We start from the raw sequence: 12036 nt of genomic DNA on the forward strand, positions 1-12036 counted from the left end.
ACTGTTAATGTTTAAACTGTGCATAATGTTCCAGTAATACACTTTTTAAGAATTTTTGAGTTTCACTTTAGCCAACTATGCGAATATATTTTAATGGACATTTTGGTTTATTGAAGATTTATTTATTTATTTATTTGGTTTATTTATTTAGGTTTATTGAAGACTAAATTGTCATTAAAATACTTTGATTAATGTATTTTTTTTTAGATGTTACTTGGTGTAAAAAGTATGAGAAACACAGACTTAAATGATAAAAAAAAAAGTGCATTCAACATGCTCTCAAACACACCGGTGCCCTCTTGGGCGCCGTGGGCGTTTTGGGCTCTTGCTTGACTTTGGTGTCCTGCTGAGGGCATTGCACCAGGGAGTCGGGGAGGCGGGAACTGGGACGAGCACCATCCGATGACTTCACATCTAATCCTGAGGGAAGCAAAAAATAAAAAATAAAAAAAAATAAAAAATAAAAAAAAAATAAAGCACAAAAAAGTTGTGGTTATCTTTAAATCAAACAAGGAGATTATTGTGAGCAAAAAAATGCATGCAATTTATCAGATTGCCTCAAAAACCGAAGCCTTGCTTCTATTCTTCTATCTAATTTATTTCTTTAAGAATAAGATACCGTAGTAATCACAAGCACATACTTCGCTCTCCAGCTATCGGCGTATATTCTCTCAAGTTAAAAACTATGATATGTAGTGCACCTTCAGATAAATAATTTGCACTATATTAATAATGCCACGAGCTTTGATTTTAACTAACCGTGTTTACTCAGACTTATTTAGCAAAATATTTGATCAAGCGATTGACTGGGGAGTCAGATGATGGGTTCCAGCTTTCTATCGACCTACTAATTCTACATTGAGTGATTTATGCAACACGAATATTAAATATTTTCTAGATAAATTGTAATATACCTCAAGAAATATTTTAAAACTAATTTATATTAAGTCACTGTTGGTATAGTGGTTCACTCGCCAGACTTCTGTGCAGGCAGGGTGGGTTGGTTGAGTTACCACTCAGTGACGTGTCACGTAGTCAGCTGGGATAGGCTCCAGCTCACCCGCGACCCTGAACAGGATAAATGGTATAGAAAATGCATAGATGGATCCACTCATAATAATAGGTTGGCACTGTGCGATTGCAGTTCGCTTGTCTGCCTGACAGTCAAGAAGTGCGGGGTTCGAAACTTGGCTCGGGCCTTCCTGTGTGGAGCTTGCAAGTTCTCCTTGTGCTTGCTATGGTTATCTGGAGGTACTCAGGGTTCCTCCCACATTCGAAAAACATGCATGTTAGGTTTATTGAAGACTAAATTGTCCTTAAGTGTAAATGTGAGTCTGAATGGCTGTTTGTCTATATGTGCCCTGCCATTGGCTGGCAACCAGTTCAGGCTGTACTTGTTAGCCCTATTAACTATGGTGTTAACTATATTTCTCCCACCTCCAGTGAGGCGGCACGTTCTCTTTTAAAATGCACAGTAAACTCCATCTTTACAGAAAGACATCTACCACGTAAACTCCACCTTTTATTTATAGAAATAAATTTGGAGGCATTTTTTTTTTTTTTAAATGTTTACACACACTTATTAATTAGAAAGGGGGACACCATTTGAGGAACTATGGTGTTTTTTTTTACATTACAACTTAACATTGAACAGTCAAAGGCTGCACTTACTGTGTTTGCTGTCATGTTTTTGTGTGTCGAGGCGTATGGCAGGGCTGAACGGAGAAGGGGTCAGCACTGGCGAGTGGGAGGGTTTCTCCACTTTTACTAAGTTCGACCTCTGATCCTAAACAAATATTGAAATGTGTGTCCAATTATACAAGACCAAAATATCTGCACATACTCAGCATAGTCCTACGCTTAGTAGTAAATAGTCTTCATAGCCAGTGAACCAATGACTGACTTTTTTCTTGATCTGTGAGGGAGACTGTTGTCCTGTGGTCTGGAACTGAGGCATCAGGGGGCAGTGCATCATGAGGGGAGAGGGACTGTCACGCAGGCAGCCTGGAAGAGCAGCAGCTTTTTAAAATGCTTTGCCAAGGCACTCAAACGAACAAAATTCTGTTGCATTAAAATACAGTGGAAATAAAGTCTACACACACTTGTTGAAATGCTAGGTTTTTGTGATAAATCATTTCAATATTTATTTTTGAAAAAGTTTTTGGTGCTGTGATGCAAAAAAATTCTAATGGAAAATAGGTCCATTTGCTCAATTAAGTTTGGGAAACACTAGTATAAAGATTAAAGTGGGGAAACTGCAAAAATATAAGAATTTGAGAAGAGCGCCAATACCTTTTCACAGCACTATTTATTCAGATAGCCCTTGGCAAATTAGAATTTCTTGGGTACATTTTTTTTTTTTTAATTATCCATCATTTATTCTTATTTAAAGATTCATTTTCTTCTCAACGTATTGTTTGCTGAAAAGTAGTGCAATAAAGAAGATTTTTCCTTAACGAGGAATAATCGTGATAACAATATTGATCAAAATAATCCTGACTATTATTTTGGCCGTAATCATGGAGCCCAAACACAATGTGTAATTCTCTTAAGTTCAGTTTTACAGTAAACTGGAAATTGCAATAAAAAGCTTCAAGCAAGCACACCACCTCTTTTTGATGAACTATTCGCTATTTGCCAAACTGCACAGGGCATCCTCAGGGAGTACAGAATAGACATCGTTAGTAATAACTCATACGTCAAATTTTGTTTCCCAACACAAACTTGACGAACGGTGGCACGTAACTCTTAAGATTTTTTTTTTTTGTGGGGGCGGGGGGAGGGGCGGTCCGTGCGCTCAGTCCGTAATCCCCACGGATACCACGGGTTTACTTTAGTGTGTGACAATTTGACTTAGAAGTGAAGGTAAATTCAGAGCTGCAGGTGTTTATATTTGGATGTGTTACCAGTAGATAATGGCTCGGCCTTGATGCGTGGTGAGGGCTGCTGCTGCTGCTGCTGTTGTTGCTGCTGCTGATGTTGCTGCTGATGCTGCTGTAGCTGCTGTAGCTTCTGTTGCAGACTCGCCCCCTTCTGTTGCTGCACTGCCGTGGCAAGAGCTTGCGGGTAGGACTGCTGTGTGTGGGCGTGGGCCGAGCTGTGGCGATGCATCGCCGCGGGGGCGGGCGTCATCGCAGCTTGCATTGAGGGTACCAGCTGAGCGGCGCCTTGCGTGGGCAAGTGGAGCGAATGAACCTGCCCGGACAGCCGCGGTTGGAGCGACTGCAGGAAGCTTTGCACCTGGCTGAGCGGTGGCGTTTCTATGTTGACGGGCGTCGGCTCGTCGTCGTCCTCCAGCAGGGCCTGGGGTGGCTGAGCTGAGAGGGTGCCCAAAATTCCATGCGATGGTGGCGAAGGTACGCGGGGGCGTGGAGCAGGCTGGGGTAGCGGGAGAGGAAGCGAGCTCTGGAGCTGAGGAGGGGGCGTGGGTAGAGATAGGAGCGAGGAAGGAGGCGGCTGAGAGTTCTTGGGAGGAAGTGGTGCTGCATGGCTGCTAGGGCGTGATGGCTGCTGGGGAAGTGCGCTATGGATGGCTGGAAATAAAGAAAAAGGAGCACCTATTAAGACATTCATTCATTTGTTAAAACATTGACTCGACTGCCACAACATTATGACCAAATTGCAAAATCGAATGAGATCCAATACAAGAACTGTATCAAAAATGTACTCTTAAGAAAGATAATAGTATAGTTTTGATAAGAATGAGACACCATAAGAAACATTATGATTTAACCTCTAATTTTGTTCATTATTGTGGTTGACATTTGCAAGTGGCGCATAACTGTACTGCAATGCATTGCAAGTGGCGCATAACTGTACTGCAATGTACTGGCAGCTGTTTGAGCCAAAATATTGGAAACTGCTACATAAATGAGTACATCCCAACAAATGTGTTAGAAAACCTAGAGTTTCCTTTCAAAATCAATAGTTTAAATGGCACACTACAAAATATACTATCACAAATGTGGGCGCTTGATTGCTAATGAGAATAGTCAATTTGCACACAAAATGACATTTTTCTCGCCAATTCATATAACACTAGCTGACCGATTTTTTTTCCTCATCATGTGTGGGGGCTCTCACATTTTAAAAAAATGGTTAAGATGTTCAAAATAGTTACAGACTATCCCGCCCCTAGTTTCAAAATGGTACTGACCTGGCCCAGGAATGATGGGATGTTGGTTCAGGAAGGGGTGTGTATCAGAGGGTGTGGGGCCAACAGGCGCGTTGACATTGAGCAGACCAGAGGTGAGCGGGGGACAAGCAGCAGTGATGACTGGGCCAGACTCAGTGTTGGGCTGGGTTATGTGAGGGTTCATAAAATGGGCCAACGGGTCAAATCCGGCGCTCAAAAGCTGGGAGGATTCCAGGGCAGGGACAGGAACGGGAACGGAGAGTGGGACCGACACGGGAACAGTAGGTGGAGCGATGAACGGGGGTTTGGTTTGGACCACTTGAGGATGCGGCACGACAGGGCCGGCAACGCTGGTGACGGGCTGCTGCTGCGTCCTCTTGGTGTCCTTGTTGGACAGAGTCTTCTGCTGCTTGGGAACCAGCCCTGCTAAACAGATATAGTCAATTAGAAGCGTTTCAATAAAATAAAAAGTTGGGTGTATATATTTTGGTACCATTGTCAGAGTCTTCACTATCAGAGGAGTCACTGCTACCCGAGGATGAAGATCCCGTCTTCAACTTTGTGACGTTTGTCATTTCCAGGGGCTTTTCTACAGCAAAACACACAGTGGATTTGCAAACAGGTGACTATATTGCTTCTTTAGTAACCCAGCGCTCATTTCTTAGAAAACAACGTATCTTAAACAAGCATTACACCCTCAGGAAGGCACGTTTCGTAATTCTATCGCAGATGGCTTAACGCACGGTCATTTTCTGCTGCTATTGTGAGACAGCCAACACAACTACAGAATGAATATCTGCGAGACAAAAATGGTGATCTGACCCCCCCACAAAAGTCATCCATCCTCCATACAGTAAAGCTGCACTTTTTAGAGTGACCTTTTACTGTAGGTACCCTAAGGCACACCTATGCCATAATAATACTAAATAATCATGCTGTCTAATCAGCATCTTGATATGCCACACCTGTGACATGGATGGATTTTCTCGGCGAAGGAAAGGCGCTCACGCAGATTTATACAGATTTGTCAACAATATTTTGAGAGAACGAGGAACGATTAGATAACTGCTAGGCCTGTCACGATAAAAATAATTTTAAGACGATATATCCCGGGACCCTTGAGGATAAGCGGTTCAGAAAATGGATGGATGGATATTGTTCCAGAAACTATCATGATAAACGATATTGTTTTAAGGAATATGAAATCATGAAAAATAAGGCCCGCCTTTATTTTTTTTTATTTTATTGCTTTTAAATCAGTATTGTTATTATTACGATTATGTTTGTTATTACAATTTCTTTTCTTGTTTCTCTATTGAACTCGTAACTAATGACGGTTATCTATAAGCCAGCAATAGAAAACAAAAAAATGCATTCTTTTAAAAGGTCACACGAACACTTTAAAACATACACAATATTATTGGTTGTTTAAAAAATATGTTTTTATTTTTTTACTTTAATTTCTCTTTTATTTCATTATGTATAAGTCATTATGCACATGGGAAAAAATATTCGAACAGTCCCACCCGTGCCTCAATTAGGAAAGATTATTATAATTTTTTTTTTAAATCTACCTGATGACTTTTTCTTTCTCTTCAGGCAGCTGGAGACATATTTCTCCAGCTCGCGGAGCGTGGAGGGCTTCAGCGTCTCAAAGTCGATCTCGATCTCATCCGGGTTGGAGTTTTTCATGGAGGGCTCACGGGTCTGGATTATGTGCACGACACGGCCCAACTTGTCGCCGGGCAGCTTGTTGATGTCGAGGCTCAGCTGGCGCTTCTCTTCGTATGACATTGGCTTGCCTCCGACAGCTGCCGCGCTCCCAAACAAGTCTGCTGAAGAGAAGAACCAGGTTTACACTGGGCCACTGGTAATGAAAATATACACAGTGGACATGGTGTCCACAAAGTCTTTATAATTTAAAAAAAATGTTCAGCGATACTTCGACTTACAAGTGCCTCAACTAACGGGTTTTTCGAAACAATAGCAGATTGTTTGCATAGTGAAAAAAATTGAGCAATTGAGGTGGAACCTCGGCCACGATATTTTAAAGGCGGAACAGAGATGCACAACACTGTGTGTGACATCTGTGTGGCTTTTTTACACTTCACAAAACAGTTTAGTTATTTACATTTCTTTTTTTTTAATTATGTTTTTCTATTTACATTTTAAATTACGGTGCAATCTTCTTGATTAAAAGTATGTTACAAATTTCTTTGTGTGTTTTGGGGGGGCTGCAACGGATTAATGGCAATCCCCTTCAACGGGGAGACCTGATTTGAGATAAGAGTTGAGTTGCAAGTGTTGTCATAGAACGAATTAAACTCGTTACAGATATGTTACATATACTCAGTAGTAGAAATGTAACAATTAGTCATTTATCAAATTAATCTATTTTTACAATAAGACTAATTTGATAATCAATTAATTGTTTAAAGGCATTGTTTAAATTAAAACTCTCCAAATTATCAGAATTTAAGCTTCTCAATAGTAAGTATTCTCAGATATCTTTAGTCCTTTAGTAGTTTTGTCTAATCAAAAACGTAGTTTTGCTGCTTTTACTTTGGAAAATGATCGATTTTTAGCCATTTTCTGACATTTTACAGGCCAAACCAGTAACTGAATTATAATGTTTATGCATTTCTGCACTGTCAATTTGAAATATGTGCTTTTTTATCTGATTCATCGATTAATCGGAAAAATAATCAACATATTAATCAGTTATTTAAATAATTGTTAGTTGCAGCCCTACTCAGCAGTTATCAAAGTTTTAACCCCATTGTATGTGTATATTTTATTATCCATGTTGATGAAATACGTTGTTAAATAAACCCTAAAAAAATACTACTGCTAATCATCTGCTTTTGAAATAATTTATACTTCAGACTTTATGGACATCCTGTATCATAACATTTTATGAGCTAACATGCATACCCATGTCATCATCTGCTTCGAGGGAGGCTGAAGGGACGAGAGGGGTCGGCCCGGTCTGAGGGGGCACAGCGGGACGACTGTTTTTGATGCCTTCTTTCTTACTAAAATTCATAAACGCATTAGCTGATCAGACAATGCATCATTTACCTTTGAACTGCATTAATAAACATGTCATAAAGGCATAAGTCACAATATGTCATGACAAGGATGGTTAATGGATATAAATGGCTGTAAAGGACACATCCTGTATACTTGCAGACATTATTATGCATTACAATAGGATAGTGAAGCAGCACTATCTAGTGGGGGCGTTGGTAAATTACAGTTTCAGTTCATAAAAGAGTTTTAAGAATATGATAACAGTATTTCGCTGGTGTTTTACCAACACAAAAATATCAATTACACCAACGAAAATAAAACTGTGGCCAAAGTATGCCAGTAGAAAACTATTTTATCCTGATCTATTATGCAATCTGGTCTGGTGATTTGTTGATCGTTTTAGACAATTTTTTATCATCTTTTGGAACATTTCTACAATGAATGCTATCCTGCTGCGTGGTAAAATTACTGACCCAGGCTTCTTTCTCTCCTTCTTGGCAATGAGCGCCTCTTTGCCGCTTTTGCTCTTCTTGGAAATCTGAAGCACGGCAGGCTCGGTGGGTTCCTCCGCTCCCATTTTCTTCTTGTGCTTTTCCTTCTTCTTCTCCTTCTTCTCCCGCTCTTTCTTCTTGGGCTTGCAGACCTGAGGCTGAGAGAGTGCGGCCAGTTGCTCGTGGACAGCTTTGAGCTGGAGAGGACGCAAAGAAAATGTGGTCTACAAACACACGGAGCCAACAGCCTCGTAGACCCTCCCCTCATCGATTTTCAAAGTGTTGTATTTGTACCACTAGTGGTACAGCGGCTCTCTCCATTCATGTAGTGACAAAATCAGAAGAGAAATACATAGAATATTTTTTTTTTACTAGGTTTTCACGACCCACTGAAAATGGTTTTGCGACCCACTTTTGGATCCCGACCCACCAGTTGAGAATCATCGGTTTAGAGACCATGTTTAACTTAAAATTGTTCAAATCCTCAGAATTTCTGCCTTTCAACAGTAAATATTCTTACTTTTCTGTAGTCCTTCATGAAAGCAGATGATCTTAGTGTATAATCAAAATAAGACATTTGTAAACATATTTTTATTTTTGAAAACAATGATAAACATTTTTGCCTATTTAGATAAAATTTTTATCTAAATTCCACATTTTAATGGAATCATTAAGTACAGTTTTTTTATTTAGCTACATTTAAACAGTATTATTGTTAAAACTGTACGTATTGTTACAGTGGCTAACAAAAATATTAAATAGAATTTTTAGGAATAAAAAGCTCTGCCTCAATTTTGATGAACAATTGGGCCCACTCTGCTATTGCATTTTAACGTTGGTCGTTGCAGTGGTACTTGGAGAGCCGTGTGTTTATTTGAGGTGGTACTTGGTGTAAAAAAGCTTGAAAACCGCTGCGCTAACCTGTTCCTGTAGCACAGCCAATCGCTGCTGCCTCTCTTGATCAGAGTCTCCCACTGAGGACTCGGATTCAGACAAACTGGAACTGCTGTCTTCCGACACAATGGGAGGCGGCGGCGGCGCTTGTCGAGTGGAGGGGGCAGGGTGGAGGACAGATGACGGTGTGGGAACCGGGGCGGCCTCCTCCGGCTCATCGGGCATCTTGGCAAAACGCATCTCAAAGACGTCCTGTGAAGAGGTGGAAGTTGGAGCGTTTTTAGCAAGAGAGGGAAAAAAAATAATAGGTATTTAGTAAATTATTATCATAAATAAAATCATCATTTCTCTTTTATTTAATTATGTATAATTAAACTATTTAATAAAATGAGTAAAATGTATGGGTAAAACCGTTTATGTACTTTTTTTTTAATTTGACTATTTACTCAAATGAATTCATTATTGAATGAGACAAATACATAAAAATACATTTAAACATGAAAAAATAAATTTTAAGTTATTAATTTTAGGGTAAAATGGCAAACTTAATGCAACAAATATTACAGGACATTTAATCATGTAAATGCTCGGTGGGCCAGATAAAAGAATGCCATAGGCGGGGTACACCTATGTGGCCTCTGGGTCACAATATGCCCACCCCTGCTCTAACCTGTGGTATTTGTATATATCAGGAGTGAGGTCACTTTTTGGCTCAGGTAGATGGGGCAAAGTCATCCGTAGATGAGATTTAAAAAAAAAAAAAAAAAAAAAAAAATTTAAAAAAATTATTTAACAAGGACAATTATGTAAAATAATTTTAATAAAATCATAATTCTAATTTTTTAAATGTATTATCATAATTCATTATCACTAACATGCATCCATCCATTTTCTGTAGCGCTTATCCTCACTGGAGCCTATCCCAGTTAACTGCCCGTGAGAGGCGGGGTACACCCTGAACTGGTCGTCAGCCAATCGCAAGGCACATAAACAAGCCTTCGCACTCACATTCACATCTATGGGCAATTTAGATTCAAACAATTATAGTTAAATTAATGTACCAACAACATATATAAATGATAAATCAATAGAGATTTCAGAAACAAATAAAATAAAACATTGCAGACTCTCACATCTAAATGCTCAACGGGCCGGATTTAAGAACGGCGGGAAGCATATGTGGCTGTTGTGCCATAATTTGCCCACTCTTGGGTTAGAGCAGTGATTCTCAAAAGTGTGGTACAAGTACCACTCGTGGTACGAGGGTGAATCACACAATCGAATGTTAAAACTGTGCATTGTTGTGCGGTTTTAACGTTTTTGTTTTTAATCCAGTTGATTTATTAAGTATAGTTAACTTGTATTTAACTTTTAAGTATAATACATTTGCATTTAATGTTTAATAACTGTTTACACAAACATTTATTTAGGTACATTTATGTGCAACACATTTTTACTTAAGGCAATACATTTTAATTGTAATCATTAAGTACTGTACATTTTAAAATGTTCCCATATTTAAACAGTGGTAAGGTTCGACCTGTAACTTATGTTAAAGCAGTTTACAAATACACTTTGGGGAATAAAACCCCTGCCTTGTTTTTGATGAACACTTGGGCCTACTATACTAAGGAATTGTTGTTCATTGTGGTGGTACTTGGACCAAAACGTTTGACAACCACTGGGCTAGAGCATCAAGGATGTAACATCCACCTGGAGTTTCCGTGCCATGGCCACCACATCGTGACCCGGCGGATTATACTTGTAACAGTTGGAGAACATCAATCGGACGTCTGCTGCAAACTCTTGGGGGTCTCTGTACTGTCGATTGTCCAGCTTTTTCTGAAGGAGGCAAACATTTTAAAGACATTTTAAATTTTCAGATGGGAAGATGCAGATGCAGGGCAGTACAAAGAGCAGCTGAAAAACATCACCCATTCATTACATCTCTACTGAGATTGTAATGAGGTTCTAGCATAAGTCCTTGTTCGAGGCCAGTTTAAAAAAAAAATGAAAAAATACAATACAAAGTAAAAAATATATCATTGGAGAGAAATGAGAATTACCTTAATGGTGCTGAGATCCATGGGGTGCTTGATGATGTCATGGTAGTCATGAAGGCCAAGAGCTTTTGCATCAACGGGTAGGTGGAAGGGCCAAGAGTACGCAAAGTGCTTCTTGGACAGCATCTCTTTGACGAGGAGGGAGCAGAAGTGCAACTGATCCTGACGTTTGGGCGTCAACATGCCTCCTGTCTCCAAACCACCAACCAGGTGGTGCTGGGAGTCCGGCTGCGACGGGTCTCGGTTGGGCTGCTTTGACGGGCGACTGGTCTCGCGACGTGTTCGAGTCTCCGCTGAGACAGGAGATGATTCGCTGAGCTGGTCGTTGGCTGTGGGAGTCGTGGTGTCCGCTTTCCTCTTCTGGCTCTTCCTTTGCTGTTTGATCATCACAAGAGGTTAAAGGATATAAACAAAATGACATTGTATCCCCTTGTTGGTAATAACTTGACACACTCCTTTGGGGCTGGGCGATTAATCCATTTTATAGATTAATTTAAACTTCTTTGTCAGGACCATTTTTATTTATTTGTATTTATTTTTTTGCAGCCCGCTATGACGACAATGCTAGGAGATAATTCACAAAAGCAGAGGGACTGTTGCAAACTTAGCAATTTGGTCGCTATAGTTAGCAACATTTCCATTACGAAAGAGACGACGTAAGCGTTCGAACCATTTTCACATTGCTTTCGGTATGACAGGAAAAGAAGCCCAGTGGAAGGCCATCACGGAGTCAATCGTGCTGAACATTGGCGAAGACGTGATGCCCATTAAACGTTGCAAATGCATTGATTATCGACACATTGGAAACTTTTGAGGTGTGCGCTTTGTGGCCACAAATATTTTGTAGTGGTCGCGTTGCCTCGCCTGTACAACTTTACATGTCGAAAGACCATGAGAACACTGACAACAGACATGCACCAGCCGACCCATCCAGTTTTATGGCTCATTTTAAGACATTAACTTGTTGAAAAATAAAATATGTTAATAAAGCATTGTGTTCACGTGTTGACAAAGGGGACTATCGTGAAAAAAAAAAAACAAAGATTTTATTTTAAGGCCATATCACCCAGCCCAACTCTCTTTATAGGTACCTTGATGAGAGCGGGGGCGTTCTGTAGCATCGGACTAGGATGGAGGCCTGGGTGCGTGACGGCCGGAGGGGCCACAGCGGTCATGCCCTGGGGCAGGATGCCTCCTATTGAGAGTGGATATGGAGGTCCTAGATGGGGTGCGTGGGCTGTGGGTGTAGTAGGCACACGTGGGGGCTGGGCCAGCGCAGGCGGGGTTGATGACGCATGGGTCTGCGGGAGGGTGGAAGGCGACGAGAAGCTCCGTGTGTGGGGGGTGCTGGAGGGGGAGGACAGGTCTTGGCTTGATTCTGACATGCTGATCGGAGCTGAAATCAAGAATACAAATGAGT

General features: G+C 40.5%; 1 protein-coding gene across 9 annotated transcripts in view; it reads right to left on the minus strand.

Annotated features, from left to right (window-relative positions):
• Window positions 1-12036, minus strand: part of LOC133477284 (bromodomain-containing protein 4-like) — a 45346-nt gene that overhangs the window by 22650 nt on the left and 10660 nt on the right. For 5 of the 9 annotated variants that reach the window (XR_009788274.1, XR_009788273.1, XM_061771891.1 and 2 more), the window contains 13 exons: window positions 11708-12012; window positions 10620-10991; window positions 10267-10395; window positions 8581-8805; window positions 7642-7856; window positions 7070-7170; window positions 5710-5970; window positions 4629-4724; window positions 4157-4561; window positions 2907-3533; window positions 1904-2004; window positions 1672-1786; window positions 290-420 (listed from right to left, as the gene is read on the minus strand). Coding sequence is in view for 7 of the 9 variants with exons in the window: in XM_061771891.1 (XP_061627875.1) it covers window positions 290-420; window positions 1672-1786; window positions 1904-2004; window positions 2907-3533; window positions 4157-4561; window positions 4629-4724; window positions 5710-5970; window positions 7070-7170; window positions 7642-7856; window positions 8581-8805; window positions 10267-10395; window positions 10620-10991; window positions 11708-12012 (3083 nt within the window). In the remaining 2 variants the exon portion in view is untranslated. The remainder of the gene's footprint in view (window positions 1-289; window positions 421-1671; window positions 1787-1903; window positions 2005-2906; window positions 3534-4156; window positions 4562-4628; window positions 4725-5709; window positions 5971-7069; window positions 7171-7641; window positions 7857-8580; window positions 8806-10266; window positions 10396-10619; window positions 10992-11707; window positions 12013-12036) is intronic. The other 4 variants (XM_061771892.1, XM_061771887.1, XM_061771888.1 and 1 more) reach the window with 3 other exon arrangements.

The sequence above is a fragment of the Phyllopteryx taeniolatus genome, chromosome 4, assembly GCF_024500385.1.
Source record: "Phyllopteryx taeniolatus isolate TA_2022b chromosome 4, UOR_Ptae_1.2, whole genome shotgun sequence".
NCBI classification, from domain to species: domain Eukaryota; kingdom Metazoa; phylum Chordata; class Actinopteri; order Syngnathiformes; family Syngnathidae; genus Phyllopteryx; species Phyllopteryx taeniolatus.